Below are 13,208 nucleotides of genomic sequence, written 5' to 3' on the forward strand. Positions count from 1 at the left end.
CTTGGAAACATTCCTCCTGGCTCCTTTGAACTGAATCTATAAATGCACATCTTCAAACAGATGAAAATTAGAGGATTTCACTTATGACACCTTATTTATTTCCTTTTAACTGGAACGATTGTGATACTGACAATTACTGACATTTGCTGGTTTTTTTTGACAGGGCATTAAATTATCTGAAAACACAGCACAAACTTCCTAATCCCAGCTTCAACACAGAAAACATCATTTAGATGTACTTCTAAATGGAGACAATTTAATTGCTAAATGTCTAAGTTAGGCAATGATGGTCTGTGTCAGCTTTCCACAGTGTTTTACTGCACGTAGCTGTTCGACAAGAACTGTCCAAAAAAGCCCACATCAAATAAAGGAAAAATAATTTTTAAAAGCTTTTTGAAAGCCATGAATTGCATTTAATTGAGACTTGATGAAAAAGCAGGGAGACCTTAACTAGAATTCAAAAGCAAGTTGGGAAAAAAAGGTCTACTAAATGCTCCCAGGAAAAGGGGACAAAGCCATCATTTGATAAATCTGTCAGGTCAGACTCCTTAAAAAATAGTATCTTTACTCATTACTTTCACTCAGTTCACAAGAATCCTTTGCAGCAATTGTTTTTTCAGGAAAAACTACCAAGAAGTCTGCCAATGTGTCCAGGAACCTTGAGCTTTCCCCAAGTGCCAGGTAAACTGATACACTCTGCTGGCACAAAACCCTTGTACACACTGCACATCTTGACTGCCCTGACCTAACTCAACAACATCCATGATGTTCCAGTACAAACAAGGGCTGATTAAACAATGTGCTGTGGAAGAGGCCCAAAGTCTTCATGCAAAGACGAAAAGGAATACAACTAGCAGGAAGTTAAACAGAGGCAGGGGGAAGATCAAGCACTGCAAGCACAGATGAGACACAGAAATGTTGATTTTATGAATTGCTCCCTTACACAGATGAAAGAAAACACTCTTTTGCCTAAACCAAGTATAAGTGCAAAATTCCCCTCAGAGCTTAAAGTAGATACAATTTAATTATCTACTGCTTTCCTTAAGCTGTTTTTATAAGACTTCCTGTAAAACTTAATGCTGAAATTACATTGCATTGGAGTAGTCATTTGTTTATCAAAGACAATGATGAACTTCAGCCCTCTAATATAAAGCACGTGGAAATTAAGATACTTGATATGTAGCATATGATCAAAGATGCAGTGAGGAAAATGTTCTGTTTAGAAACAGAGAGAACAGATTAGCATGAGCTATACAAGGAATACCTGAACACCATAACTGTAGTGAGTTATCCAGTGTTTCTGCATTTGTCATACTCTACCCACAAAAGCCCTCACAACCAGGTCTCTGAACAGAAGCTGAGATGGTCTTCTGTGTGAACACCTACCAGAGATGTGAAGTCAAAATAAAGCAGTGCAATAACAGCCCTGTTCACTCAGACACCTGCACAAAGGCAGCAATGGGTAACACACATGCTGCTCTCCTAAGAGAGGTAGAGAAACTGCCCTTCTATACTCTGTTACTTTCACTGCCCAGTCCCACAAAATTCCACTTCTCATCTTGCCTGCACTTGGAGACAGTTTCAACAGGAGAGAATCACATCATGCCCTCAGAGCCTGGCACTCTTCTGGCCTCAGAATTACACCAACTGAAGCATGAAATTGGTGTTCCTCTTAAGTATGCTCTGAACCCACTAGGGTGCAGTGGATGGGCATGGTCATCTTCTCCCTCATTTCTCAACAAAGAAGGGAGCAATCTAGTCCTCCCTTTCTGAAAAGGTGTGCTAAGCTGACAGATTTTCATGCATCCTCCTCTTTATTTTAATCTACCAGAAACTGAGCCCACTACCCACAGCGCATAAATCTGCCCGCACAACCCCCACTGAAGTATGCCTGAGCCAAGGCTATGAATGCTGCTCCTGGACCTACCCACCTGCAAGTCCAAACCCACTTGGTGGGTCTGCTGGCCTGCACTTCTCCTCAGGAAGAAAGAACAATCCAGCAAAAGATAATTGTTATTCAGAACTCAAATCGAAATACTACTTGTAACAACAATTGTAGTCTCTAATTAAATGCATGTAATGGACAAAATTCACATACATCAAGAAAAACAATGATCAGACACTTCTTTTCAGACAACAAATAAAACCACTGGGAAACACTGAATAGTTCACAGTCCTTTACAAGTAAGAGGCTTTTCTGAAAACGACAGCAATAAAATTTAAAAAAAACAAAAAACAACAACAACAAAAAAAACCTCAGAACAGTATCAGACATCCCAAAACCTGATCCACATGTACTTGTTGGCAGGCCAAACCTTTGCTCTGCCTGACAAGAATGACTTTCAGTAATGTGGAGAAGTGAAGGGGGAAGTTGTGGAGGAACTACATCAACTACAGAAGAGGAAAAAACAGCTTCCATAGGGAAATAGATGGATATTCTGTTCCCATAGGGTCATGATTTCCTGACAGTTGTTCGGGCTGTACACAAGTCAGGAAGGTGGTAGGAATGAACTTCATGCCCCACTGACCCACGAAAACTGCCTCAGTGAAGAGCTGCAGACACTCTACAGACACTACTCCTACACCAACGTGAACTAGGGGTCATTGGACCAAACAGCCTTTGCTGCTGCTGTGGTAGGGCGATGAAGCTTTATCAAGTACATGCCCAAATACTCAGCCTGATAACAGCTGCCAGTGCTGAAATCTGCACTGTAAGGCAATACTGATCTTTATCATACAAAAGGAAGGGGAGAAGAAGAGTAAAAAGAAGAGTATCATACATTGAAAATTCAAGTTAATTCATAACCATTGCCACAGTGCTGAGAGTTAAGATGCAGCTTCAGCCTCACAGGGGTGTACCTGGTAAGCTGTTGAGGATCTTAAACAGTTCTGTTCATGCACAGATGTTGTTAAAGCAATGAAAGAAAAAGAAAAAAAAAATCCTAAATCTTCCTCATCTCCAGGTCATGTGACTCAATGTAAACAACAAGGACTTCAGAGCCCTGAGACATACATACCATTTCCTTGAATGCACTTTCTATGGCCCCAATAACCAGGCACTCATGTGGGATCTTCTTCTCCGTGAAGAAGCGTGTTGGAGGCGTGCTGGGTGAGCCCGGGGCTCCCACACCACCACGCAGGGAGGCTGCCCGTGTCAGTGTCCTGCTGTTGGTGGATGGGTTGTCAGGCTCCTCTCCCAGGCAGGTGGGTGGGAGGACAGCTGTGTTCCTCAGGATGTCCACAATCTCCTGCAGCTGTTCCAGGATGTGGTGCTGCAGCAGTTTGGAAGCGACCACAGCTGCCCCTGACCCAGCGTGTCCATCAAACAGGGACCAGTAGTACAGGTTGATCCCATCTGTGTCCTGGAGAAGCAAGAGCGGGAGAAAAGAAAGAAAAAGAGATGGTCAGTGTTACACAGTTGTGAGTGAGGTGACTGGTGGCACAGAGGCAGCAGAAACAGTGATAACTTTCCCAGAGGTAACATTCTTTATTCTTTTTGAAATGCAGAAATATCCAGAGCATCAGTACAACTCTGGTTGAAAGAGATGCTTATTTTTACCACACATCCCCAGCATGTTTTTTTCTTTTCCTTAACCTCTTAAAAAAAAAGGCCCAAGAAAAAAAAAAAAAGGAAAAAGAAAGGCTGAACTTACAATCTTTCTTACAGCCATCATAGGTTGTAGAAGAATAGCATTTGAATGCATTTCTATTTCACCACTATGAAAGATCAAAATTCTATACAAGACAGCACCTGATACTTTGTGACAGATCTTTTTTAGCTAGACACGAGACAAAGGACCTCAGTTTAACATCCAGAAACAAATGTGAACTCCACTTCCACAGCTGGTAGATAAGGTCCATCCATGCTGGCAGATGGGACAAAGCTTTCCCTGCCTGTACCAGCCCAGGGAACAGCACCAGCACAGAGGTCCTCGAGGATGACAGAGGCAAGTGGGATCAGCTGCACTTCATCTGACCTAGCCTCTGTTCATTGCCTGTTTCTTCATAGTCCCCTAAAAAGTTTCCTGTATAGTACTGGAAATGGTGGGGTACCCAATCGCTTAGACAGGGTGTTAACCCAGAGCTGGAGGCAGAGTAGCTCTGGGCATCACAAGCTTCAATATGCCTGGAAACTACCAAGGATCCATACTCTTGATAAGCTCAACTTTTTATGTGGAGAGAAATTCACCTAGCAATCCTCAGGTAACCATTTAAGGCATAATGATACCCAACTTTGCATAACAGCATATTTGGCAGCAGCATGGGGAAAGAGTCTTTCCTTCCCCTCCATTTATTTTAATCCTGCACTTTCTCCCAGCTAGGCAGAAACAGCTGTTAGTGGGGCTGCCTTGCAAGTCGATGTGGGTGGACTAATACAGATTTAGAAAGAAACAATTTTGCAAGGGACGGGAATGAGGCTATACTGTTGTAAAATACCTCATAATAAGAAAGCATAACCTAGATCTCACTGTAATCAAAGAACCTCAAAATTACATGTGGTCTAATTTAGGATGACAGATGTGATTTGTTTTGTTCACCTGAACACTGCTCCTTTACACTACAGATCAGCATAAAGTCTAGGCACCACCTGCATCCCAGCACTTCATGTCCAAAGCACTGTCTATTTCAAATCTATGGACAGGGCTGTGAACTGCAGCTCTGTTTACTTTCTGCTGTTTCAGCTGCTCCACTAAGATGCCATGATAATAAAAATCACATAAAAGTCAAGGTGTTTTTTTTTTTTTGCATACAGTATTGCTGATGTGGTAAAGTTCAAATATATTCTTAACCAAAGCATCAACATCATAGTAATCTACACAGCAGATAGCTCCTCCAAGAGGAGAAATTCATCAGTCCCTCATGCACTCTTCATTACTGAAATGCTGTGATAAGGGGATATTGTCCACAAGTACTGTTTACTTACCACAGTAAGGATAACACTTCCTAGAATGGTGGAAAAACCGACATGTGTCCACATTTCTGAACACAGTTTCTTAGCCAGACACCACTCCCCTCTCTCCCCAGCTTGCCCAGCCTGGTAAATTCATCAAACAAACAGCTGTGAAACTTCCCACCTGAAGGCAGGACTGGCAGTTGTACTACCTTGCTCTGGACTCAGAATCCCTCCAAGTTCACACAACAGCTGGCTGTAAAATTCTGCCTAAATAATTTTTAATGGCTAACAGGATTAGCAATTTAAAAACTTGCTTGTAAAAATAGACTGCTATTCATGTAAAATGTAAAGTACTTTGCCAACAGAAACAAGTTTTCCAAAGTGAAAGTATTGCAGCTGAAAAGTGAAACTGTTTACTCAAAATGACAACACTGTGCCTCCTGGGATTTGTATATTAAACTATCAAACCACTTCTGCTCCAGTCTTCTCTTAAGAGTTTGTCTCCCTGGCTAAAATCCATGTTATGATGCACCATGGATAATGCTTCCACAGTTTTTGTCCTCATGTCCTTTAAAGGTGCTACTCCTTTGGAAATGTGTGCTCTTTGGAGGGCAGGGATTCCCAAGGCATTTGAACTCTGATTGAGATTGCAATATTTTATCTTCCACCAAAAGGAAGCAGATATTTTGTCATTGTCCTCCCCCTGCCCCCAAACTGGAACAGAAACTTACAATTAAGAACAAGTTTGATCCTCACTCCATTTGCATGAATGCTCCAAAGCACACCCCCCAGAAGAGTCTGTGTTACAGCTTTTCAGAAGATAAAGAGAACAGTCCTTAACACGATTTATTCTCATTACTATGATCTCAACTCTGCATATGTCCTACACTGATCAATCATCATGTGAGTTCAGGAGTTAACTATGAGACTGGGACACTTTAAAACAGATGAAAGTATCCCCTGACAAAAAGGGAAAATGAAATGTTACCATTTATTTCCTCTAAGCCAATGGGCAGCACAAATTTCGACAGAGAAGTCCACATGGACTTGAGCTTACTCTCAGACTCTCACTGACACATGTCACCATGGCATGGCCTCATCAGCTATGGTGGTCCACTGATCTTGTCCTTTTTGGAGTGGCAATTCTTGAACAAAGAGGATGCTACTACCAGTTCAACTAAGCTCAGACATCTACACTGCACACTTCCAAGATAGCTCTCTAAATTGCCATTATGTTGGGCAGACAGAAAAACCCCTACATTTTCAGACTATGCTCATCTCATTCCAAAGTAGATTTATTTCTCCCTAGCAACAGCAGAAGCACCCTAGACAACTGTAAAGTCTCTATTCTAAGCACTCAGGGGAGATGACTACCATAAAAGCTGCTCTCATATAGACATTCCATGTGAGATGCTCTAGGGCCTTAACTTCAGTTGGGATCTGCAGGCATTACTGTAACCTCAGTATTAGTCTTGAAAAACTTCTGTGTATTCCTACAAAGCTTCATTTACTTTTGAACTAGCAAAGAGGAAAACCACAGATAACATATTAGCTGTCTAAAAAAGGAAGAAAAAACAACTCTTTTTCCCCACCCTGAGAATAAAAACAGCTCTTCTATTTGAAAGAAATTAATTTCCCAAAACCACACCAATTCAATGAGAATTAAAAATATGATGCAATTAAAGCAGTGACTCAGTGAACAAACAAGGGCCAGAAGTGAGGGCACGCAGATGAGGCAAAATGCACAGAAAGATCCTTGCTTTTCCTCACACAGCCTTGCACAGAGATGACCCCTGCAGCCACCAAGCAATTACCTATTTTGGTGTGCATATGCATTGGTGTTTGCTCTTTTACATCTGGGAGCTTGAACTTCTTCCCAAAAAGAACTGACATTCTGCAAACTCAGAGAACAAGACATCTATTTTTACTAGCACTGGCAGTATTCTGCCAGAAGTAGTCTTTCAAACACCAGTCTTCATTTCTTCTTTTATCTGGACAGAATCCTCAAATATGAGTGTGGTCAGTCACCACAGTGATTTATTTTAAATTTTCATTCAAAAGATTCTGACCTAACTAACAGACTGAATAACTACCAGAAACACGAAGAGAAAACAAACCCTTCACTGCATCGACCTTACAATTAATTTCCTAGTACAGAATGTACTAGGAAATTTAATAAGCTTCAGGCTTCTCAACTGCTGACCTAGCTTTCAGGAAGGTTCAGCAGTCTCCTGGGTTTTGTAATTGTAAAATATAATTAAGACGTGCATGGGTCAAGCAATGGATGAGAAATCATGAGAGAAATTGCATATATATACATACATAATTTGAGCTCAATGATATGAAGAAAAAAAAAAGAGGGGGGGAAACCTTAGCAATACCTAGTGATCATTTTGGGACACACTTTTCAGGTAAGCTAGACAGCAGTCTTACATTGCAAACCCTCAGACTGTTATGGAGCTAATTCCAAACAGGGAAATAAATCATGTTGTCACTAAAGATTTATTCTGGGAACTATAACCTACCCTGACTATTATTATTCCAGATATGAACTACAGTCACAAAACACTTAAGAGAGCAACTTGAGTTCATAAAATCTGAACAGGATCAGCAATTGCCACCCCAATCTTCAGAGAAAAGTCTCCTCATGTTATCAATATGTTCAGCTGCCTGTGGTAGGCTACCAGCCTTTTGCCACACAAAACATACAACATCCAGATTTGTGGCAAAGACTGCAGAATTAGTAATTATGTATCCTCACATTACAATGACAATTAATAACGCATCACATTAAGTCCTGCAGCCTGATGGTCACTATGACAATATCCTGGCACATGATTTCCATTTCGCTTGCTGGCAGTTTTCAGCATTCATCATGAAGGTACTCTGTAGCTAAAGGCATTTAAAATAGTACAAATTTATAAGATGTGCAATTTAACAGGAATGTTCTTGAATGGGGACAGACAGGAGATACAATTAAGCAGCAATGGAGTGGGACTGGGGGGAAGGGGAGAGAATTAACTTAGGGTTGAATTTAAAGAGTCTTTCCTTTCACTGCTCTGCTCATTTTATTACCCACCTTTTCAAGAAGAAAACCATTTTTATGCTATTTAATTTACTTCCCAGAATTTGTTTCTGTGTTTGGGTTAAAGAAATGTCCATTTCTCCATTTCTGACCTACCACCTCCTCCTTTCCACCCCTGGAAATCCATGCGGAAAGTCAAGACCATGAGAGTGGCATTCAACTTGTGCGGACAACACATGGATTTCTAACTCCCATATGCTGCTTTGTCAAAGCACAGGGCTGGATTGATTGGGTTAGCATTAAACAACAATCACACAGTCTCAGATGTAGCTGATGTTTCACAAACTTCCCAAAAAAGCAGGAGAAAACAAAGATGGCATGTGCCATTCTCAAAGAGTCTGTGGAAAAAAAGAAAAATCTGAGAATGCTGAAAAGGATTCTGTTACATAAAGTTTACATTTCAGTGCCTATTTCCCTTGTGCTCCACACTTAAAAAAAATCCTTTCAATCAACTTCTTCCCTCATTCCTTTTTCTTCAGTATTTCTGCAAGGTGCTTCACAACATAGAGAGAATTTCAGATTGTGTGTTACAATGGGATTTCTCTATGAGGCATTTACACTATTTAGCCTCTAGCCTTCTTACTAAATATTTCCTGGGATGATATTCTTTCATTCACTGTAGCACTTACTTATTCATACAAATTAAGTTGCACGCTTATCACATTTACTCATATACTCCTTAAAAATATTTGCCAACAGTACTTTGTGAGGGGTATTATAACTCACAGTATAAAAATATGAAAAAAAAAATGATACAACATAGAAATGTGCTTTTTTCCTCTCCCTTTTTAGATATATTCAACCAACAAAAGATGTACCAAGGAAAAAAGTCCTACTAAGTGCTAGTGTAAGACTGCCCTCTAGTAGAAAATGTTCTCCAGGAATGTGCTGCCTGTTTTGGGAAAATGTATTACAAATTTAAATACATAAGCTGTCGTCTAATAACATCGTAGAATAGGTTTTCCACAACTAAATAGTGAGTGTGACAGCACCTATATCAATGCCCTGTAGAAAACAGAAGTAAATCCATAGATAAGAAGAGAACATATAAAGAGCAAGATAAGAAGTAACTAGAAAACAGTATAATCTATTATATGGATCAGCTGGCTCCTGAATTTAGATGTTATGTTCCCTTCTTGTCAAAATATGTCAGAAATAGAACCAAGAACAGAAGATTTGAAACAAAAGTGTTTTTCTCAAGAAACTTGAAAGGGAGTGGCTGTTTCTTCCAAAATCAAGATGAAAGACACAGAATCAAACTAGGAAATAGTGAAAAGAGAAAGAAAAATCAGAACATTCTGTAAGATACTTCTCATAAACTCTGTGTAAGTAGATATTTACTGAGGAGATATTTACTGACCATGAAATGAAATATCATACGAATTTTGAATCAATACGAATAATGAAATATCAAATGGATAAAAAGAATGGCTTTTAAAAACATGCAGTTTATTGACCCTACCATAACATTACTACAACAGTACATCAACTATAACAATGGATAACATCAAGGTTAGTTAAGATGCCTTTCCAATAACAAAACTATTATAGACCCTGTATTATTAATGCAATCTAATCTTATTAACTGTATCATGCTTGGGGAAAAAGTTCCTTCTGAAGAAGATAATTAGCCATGGCTTTTGCTCTTGAGAAGCTTTTGATACTAGAAGTTAATTGGGCTTTGTGAAACAATGCTACTAAGATTTTTATGTCCTGTGCGAGCCCGTAAAATAGGCAAAAACAAGCAAACTCAGCACAGTTACATTCACCCACATCCCAGACACAAAGGTCCCTGAGCATGTATCTCACATGGTAGGCGTGGAACTTTAATGTGGTATGAGACCAAATCTCGTATCTCTGCACAGCATCAAGATGTGCGTACCCAGGCTGGTGTGAGCACGGGGTCTTTGCAGTTTGCCTTGGTGTCAAACAAACCCATCACCTGGACCAAGGACACGGCAGCCGTCTTGTTGTGTTTTCTATACACAAACAAGTACTATGGCAAAATGCTTGCTTCATTAAACATAATTAATGCATACAAGAATTAAATACACTCCTGAAACCAAGCACCTTCCTGAACCAACAGCAAGCAGTTGCATGGACTTTCTAGGAAAGACTTTTAAATACACAGCTAATTAAAACAAATTCTGCTTTGCTTTGCATGACTGTATGTAGAACTCCTTGTCCCAGTAAGTTCTGGGCTTAATTCTTTATCCAGAAGTTTGCAAAAATGTACTTGAAAAAAGAAATAATGATTGTCTGAATACAGTGAGGAGTATCAGCACACAGGAATTGAAACACTCTTTAAAAAATCTTTAAAGAAAGATTTTTAAAGAGGAAAGAACAGGGCAATTTGCAAACCCTCAGGATCTGTCACTTTGAAAATGCTGCAGCAATAAAGCAGTATGAAACAGAACTGGAGGAGAAAGAGGTTGGGAAGGACACAGTACAAGAAGAATGCTTGTTTCTCAGGACCCAGTGAACCCCGCAGCCATCAGTTGCACCAAGCCATGAAATTCTGGGAGAGAGACTACAGTAGACTGCTAATCACCACCTGATTTAAAATAGACACACACACACCAGCTAACAAAAAACCCCAAACCAAACAAAAAAACCCCAAAACATATAAACAAACCAAGCCCCAAAACCAAAACAAAAAACCTCCAAACTACCAAAAAAGGTTTACAGCCCGTTGAAAAACTAATTATCACTAAGGGACAACCTGTGTTCTCCAGCAGCATGAATGCAGCCAATCCACATTGTCTGACTCAAACATTCAGACAGGGCATTTAGTATTACATGGTGAAATGCTGGAATTGAACACACACTATCAATCACTGCTGGAGGCTGAGCTAATGCTTAAAGAGCAGGTGAAGTAATTAGCCAGTCAGGAAACATGACAGATGAAAAATAGCAGACAATTTGTCTACCAGTAGACACTTGTCTACTAGCAGGCAAGTGTATGACACACACCACACTTCAGACAAATGAGGGAAGCTATAGTCTGCAAAAAATCACTGAACTCCATGTGCTGGATGACCTTACCCTACCTGCACAAACCAGAAGAATATCCTGCTTTAGTAGTTGATTAAATTACAGAATGCAGTATCTTTCCAACATTGGCTGAAGATGTGGTTTAGTGGCTTAGATATAAGACACATCTTAACAGCATATATGGTTCATGTAGTTCTTGATCTGACCCCTGTGTAGGCACAGTGAAAAAAGCTGCCAATGCAGTGTCCACAGAGCTCCATGTAGTGAAAATGTGCCTACACAACACGGTACAGAAACTTAGAAATAGCAGATGGAGGTTGACCTGTGTTTTTGTGGCACCTTGGGCATCTGTGTAAATTACAGAACCACAGAATGATTTAGGATGAAAGAGACCTTAAAGATGATCTGGTTCCAACCCCTCTGTCATGGGCAGGAACACCTTCCACTAGATCAGGCTGCTCAAAGTCTCATCCAACCTGGCCAAACATCTCTGGGCAACCTGTTCCAGTGCCTCACCACCCTCACAGTGAAGAATTTCTGCCTAATATTAATCTAAATCCTCTATTAGTCTCAAGTCCTTACTCCTTCTCCTGTCACTACAGGTCCTTGAGAAAGCCCCTCTCCTCTTCCCTTTAGTAGTGGATGGCCAGACTAAGGACTCTCTGGAGGCCTCCCTTCAGGCCAAACAGCCCCAACTCACAGCCTGTCTTCATAGAGGATGTGCTCCAGCCCTTTTCTCATCTTCAAATTTCTCAACATTTCAGAAATGAAACAAAAAGAAAAATCCAGGAGCATCCTCTTGCCCATCTTTAAACTAAAATATCTTAGATGCAAGGAGCATTTTTCAATACAAAAAATTTACGTAGTAGAGCTAAGAAAAATATAGTGAAATGTTCTGCATTTAAGCAGAGATAATCAGTAAGAGGTAACTGAAAAGATACTAAATATTCGGAAAGCACCTTTTACTGCCATATTCTTACACCCTTTTATATTATTTTGAATTTCTCCACTGACAAGATACAGAAATTTACTTACTGAATTGTCTTTCAGCTGGAGACCTTCTCCATTGGGCAGCGATGACCTCCGTTTTGTTGAGGAGTTCTTGTTTGGTGTAGAATTACTTCCTCCAGCTTTCTTCTTGACAAAGAGGACTTCACAGCTGGCTTGATCTTCATTGTGCGTGCTCTTCCCTGCATTTATTACCCTAAGAAAAAAAACAAAACAAAAAAAACAAACAAACAAACAAAAAAAAAAAACAAAAAAAAAACCAAAAAAAAGAGAACAGTGATTAGCAAAGCACAGAAGCCCCCATCTGTATCTTGCAATGTGACTCTAGAGGTACGGAACCAGAGTCCAGCAGTGTTGCAATCACTGACTGAATTAAAATACCTGACTGCCTTCCAGAGATACAAACATACACACAGGCATACTTTTTATTTCTATACACTTACACATGACACAATGAGCATTTTCCACAGAACAATGTGAATAAGAACCAATGGTGCCATGAGCATATTTCACCCCTAGGCACCCCACACTTCTTTTTAGAAGAGATTACTTTATGGATGAAGTTGGTAACACATATGCCTCCCAGCTGAAACATGAGACCTCCATTTTCTTTTCTACCTGTCAGCATCTCTGCTGTAAATAATGAATCTTCTGGCTAAGAGTGTGCATTCTGTCAAGTTCCAAGTCTTTGCACAAACAAAATACCTGCTATAAATCTACAAAGCTGTTACTGCTAAAGGCAGTCTGTTCAAACGGCATATATTAGAAATGCTGTGACAGACATACAAGGGAAAGACATTGTCTCTGACAGGTAAGTCAAGCCTGCTTGTACCACAGTGACGCATACTAAATACATCCCTCTAGCACTGCACAACATAACCCCCTGCCCCTAGAAGCCTACCTCAAACCATGTGTCCCACCTGCCCTGTAGAAAACAGAAGATTTGCACTAAGAGCTGCAGGCATGCAAAACCCAGCACTAAGAGCTCAGTACAAGCTTTTAACAGCCAAAGGTATCCTGAGACTTGTACCACAGCTTCCTTCCTTTGATCAGTGATAAGGCTGAAATAAACAGCTATTCCACCAAGTTTTTAAAACCTTAATCAGAAGCCTGTGTCTTCCAGAATACTGTGGTTACTATCATCAATTTCAGAACAGTCAAGCCCAAACATATTTTCCACTTTCTACATGAGAATCTCATCACAAACTGACCAATTTTGCATCAGTT

The 13,208-nt window shown here is 40.1% G+C and overlaps 1 protein-coding gene across 1 annotated transcript in view; it reads right to left on the reverse strand.

Annotated features, from left to right (window-relative positions):
• The window catches only part of PPM1H (protein phosphatase, Mg2+/Mn2+ dependent 1H), a 131,605-nt gene that overhangs the window by 61,569 nt on the left and 56,828 nt on the right, over nucleotides 1-13,208 (reverse strand). The window contains exons 2-3 of the mRNA XM_064422545.1: nucleotides 12,009-12,177; nucleotides 3,018-3,362 (exon numbers count right to left, since the gene is read on the reverse strand). Coding sequence (XP_064278615.1) covers nucleotides 3,018-3,362; nucleotides 12,009-12,177 — 514 coding nt within the window. The remainder of the gene's footprint in view (nucleotides 1-3,017; nucleotides 3,363-12,008; nucleotides 12,178-13,208) is intronic.

This window comes from Passer domesticus, chromosome 5 (genome assembly GCF_036417665.1).
Source record: "Passer domesticus isolate bPasDom1 chromosome 5, bPasDom1.hap1, whole genome shotgun sequence".
Taxonomy (NCBI): domain Eukaryota; kingdom Metazoa; phylum Chordata; class Aves; order Passeriformes; family Passeridae; genus Passer; species Passer domesticus.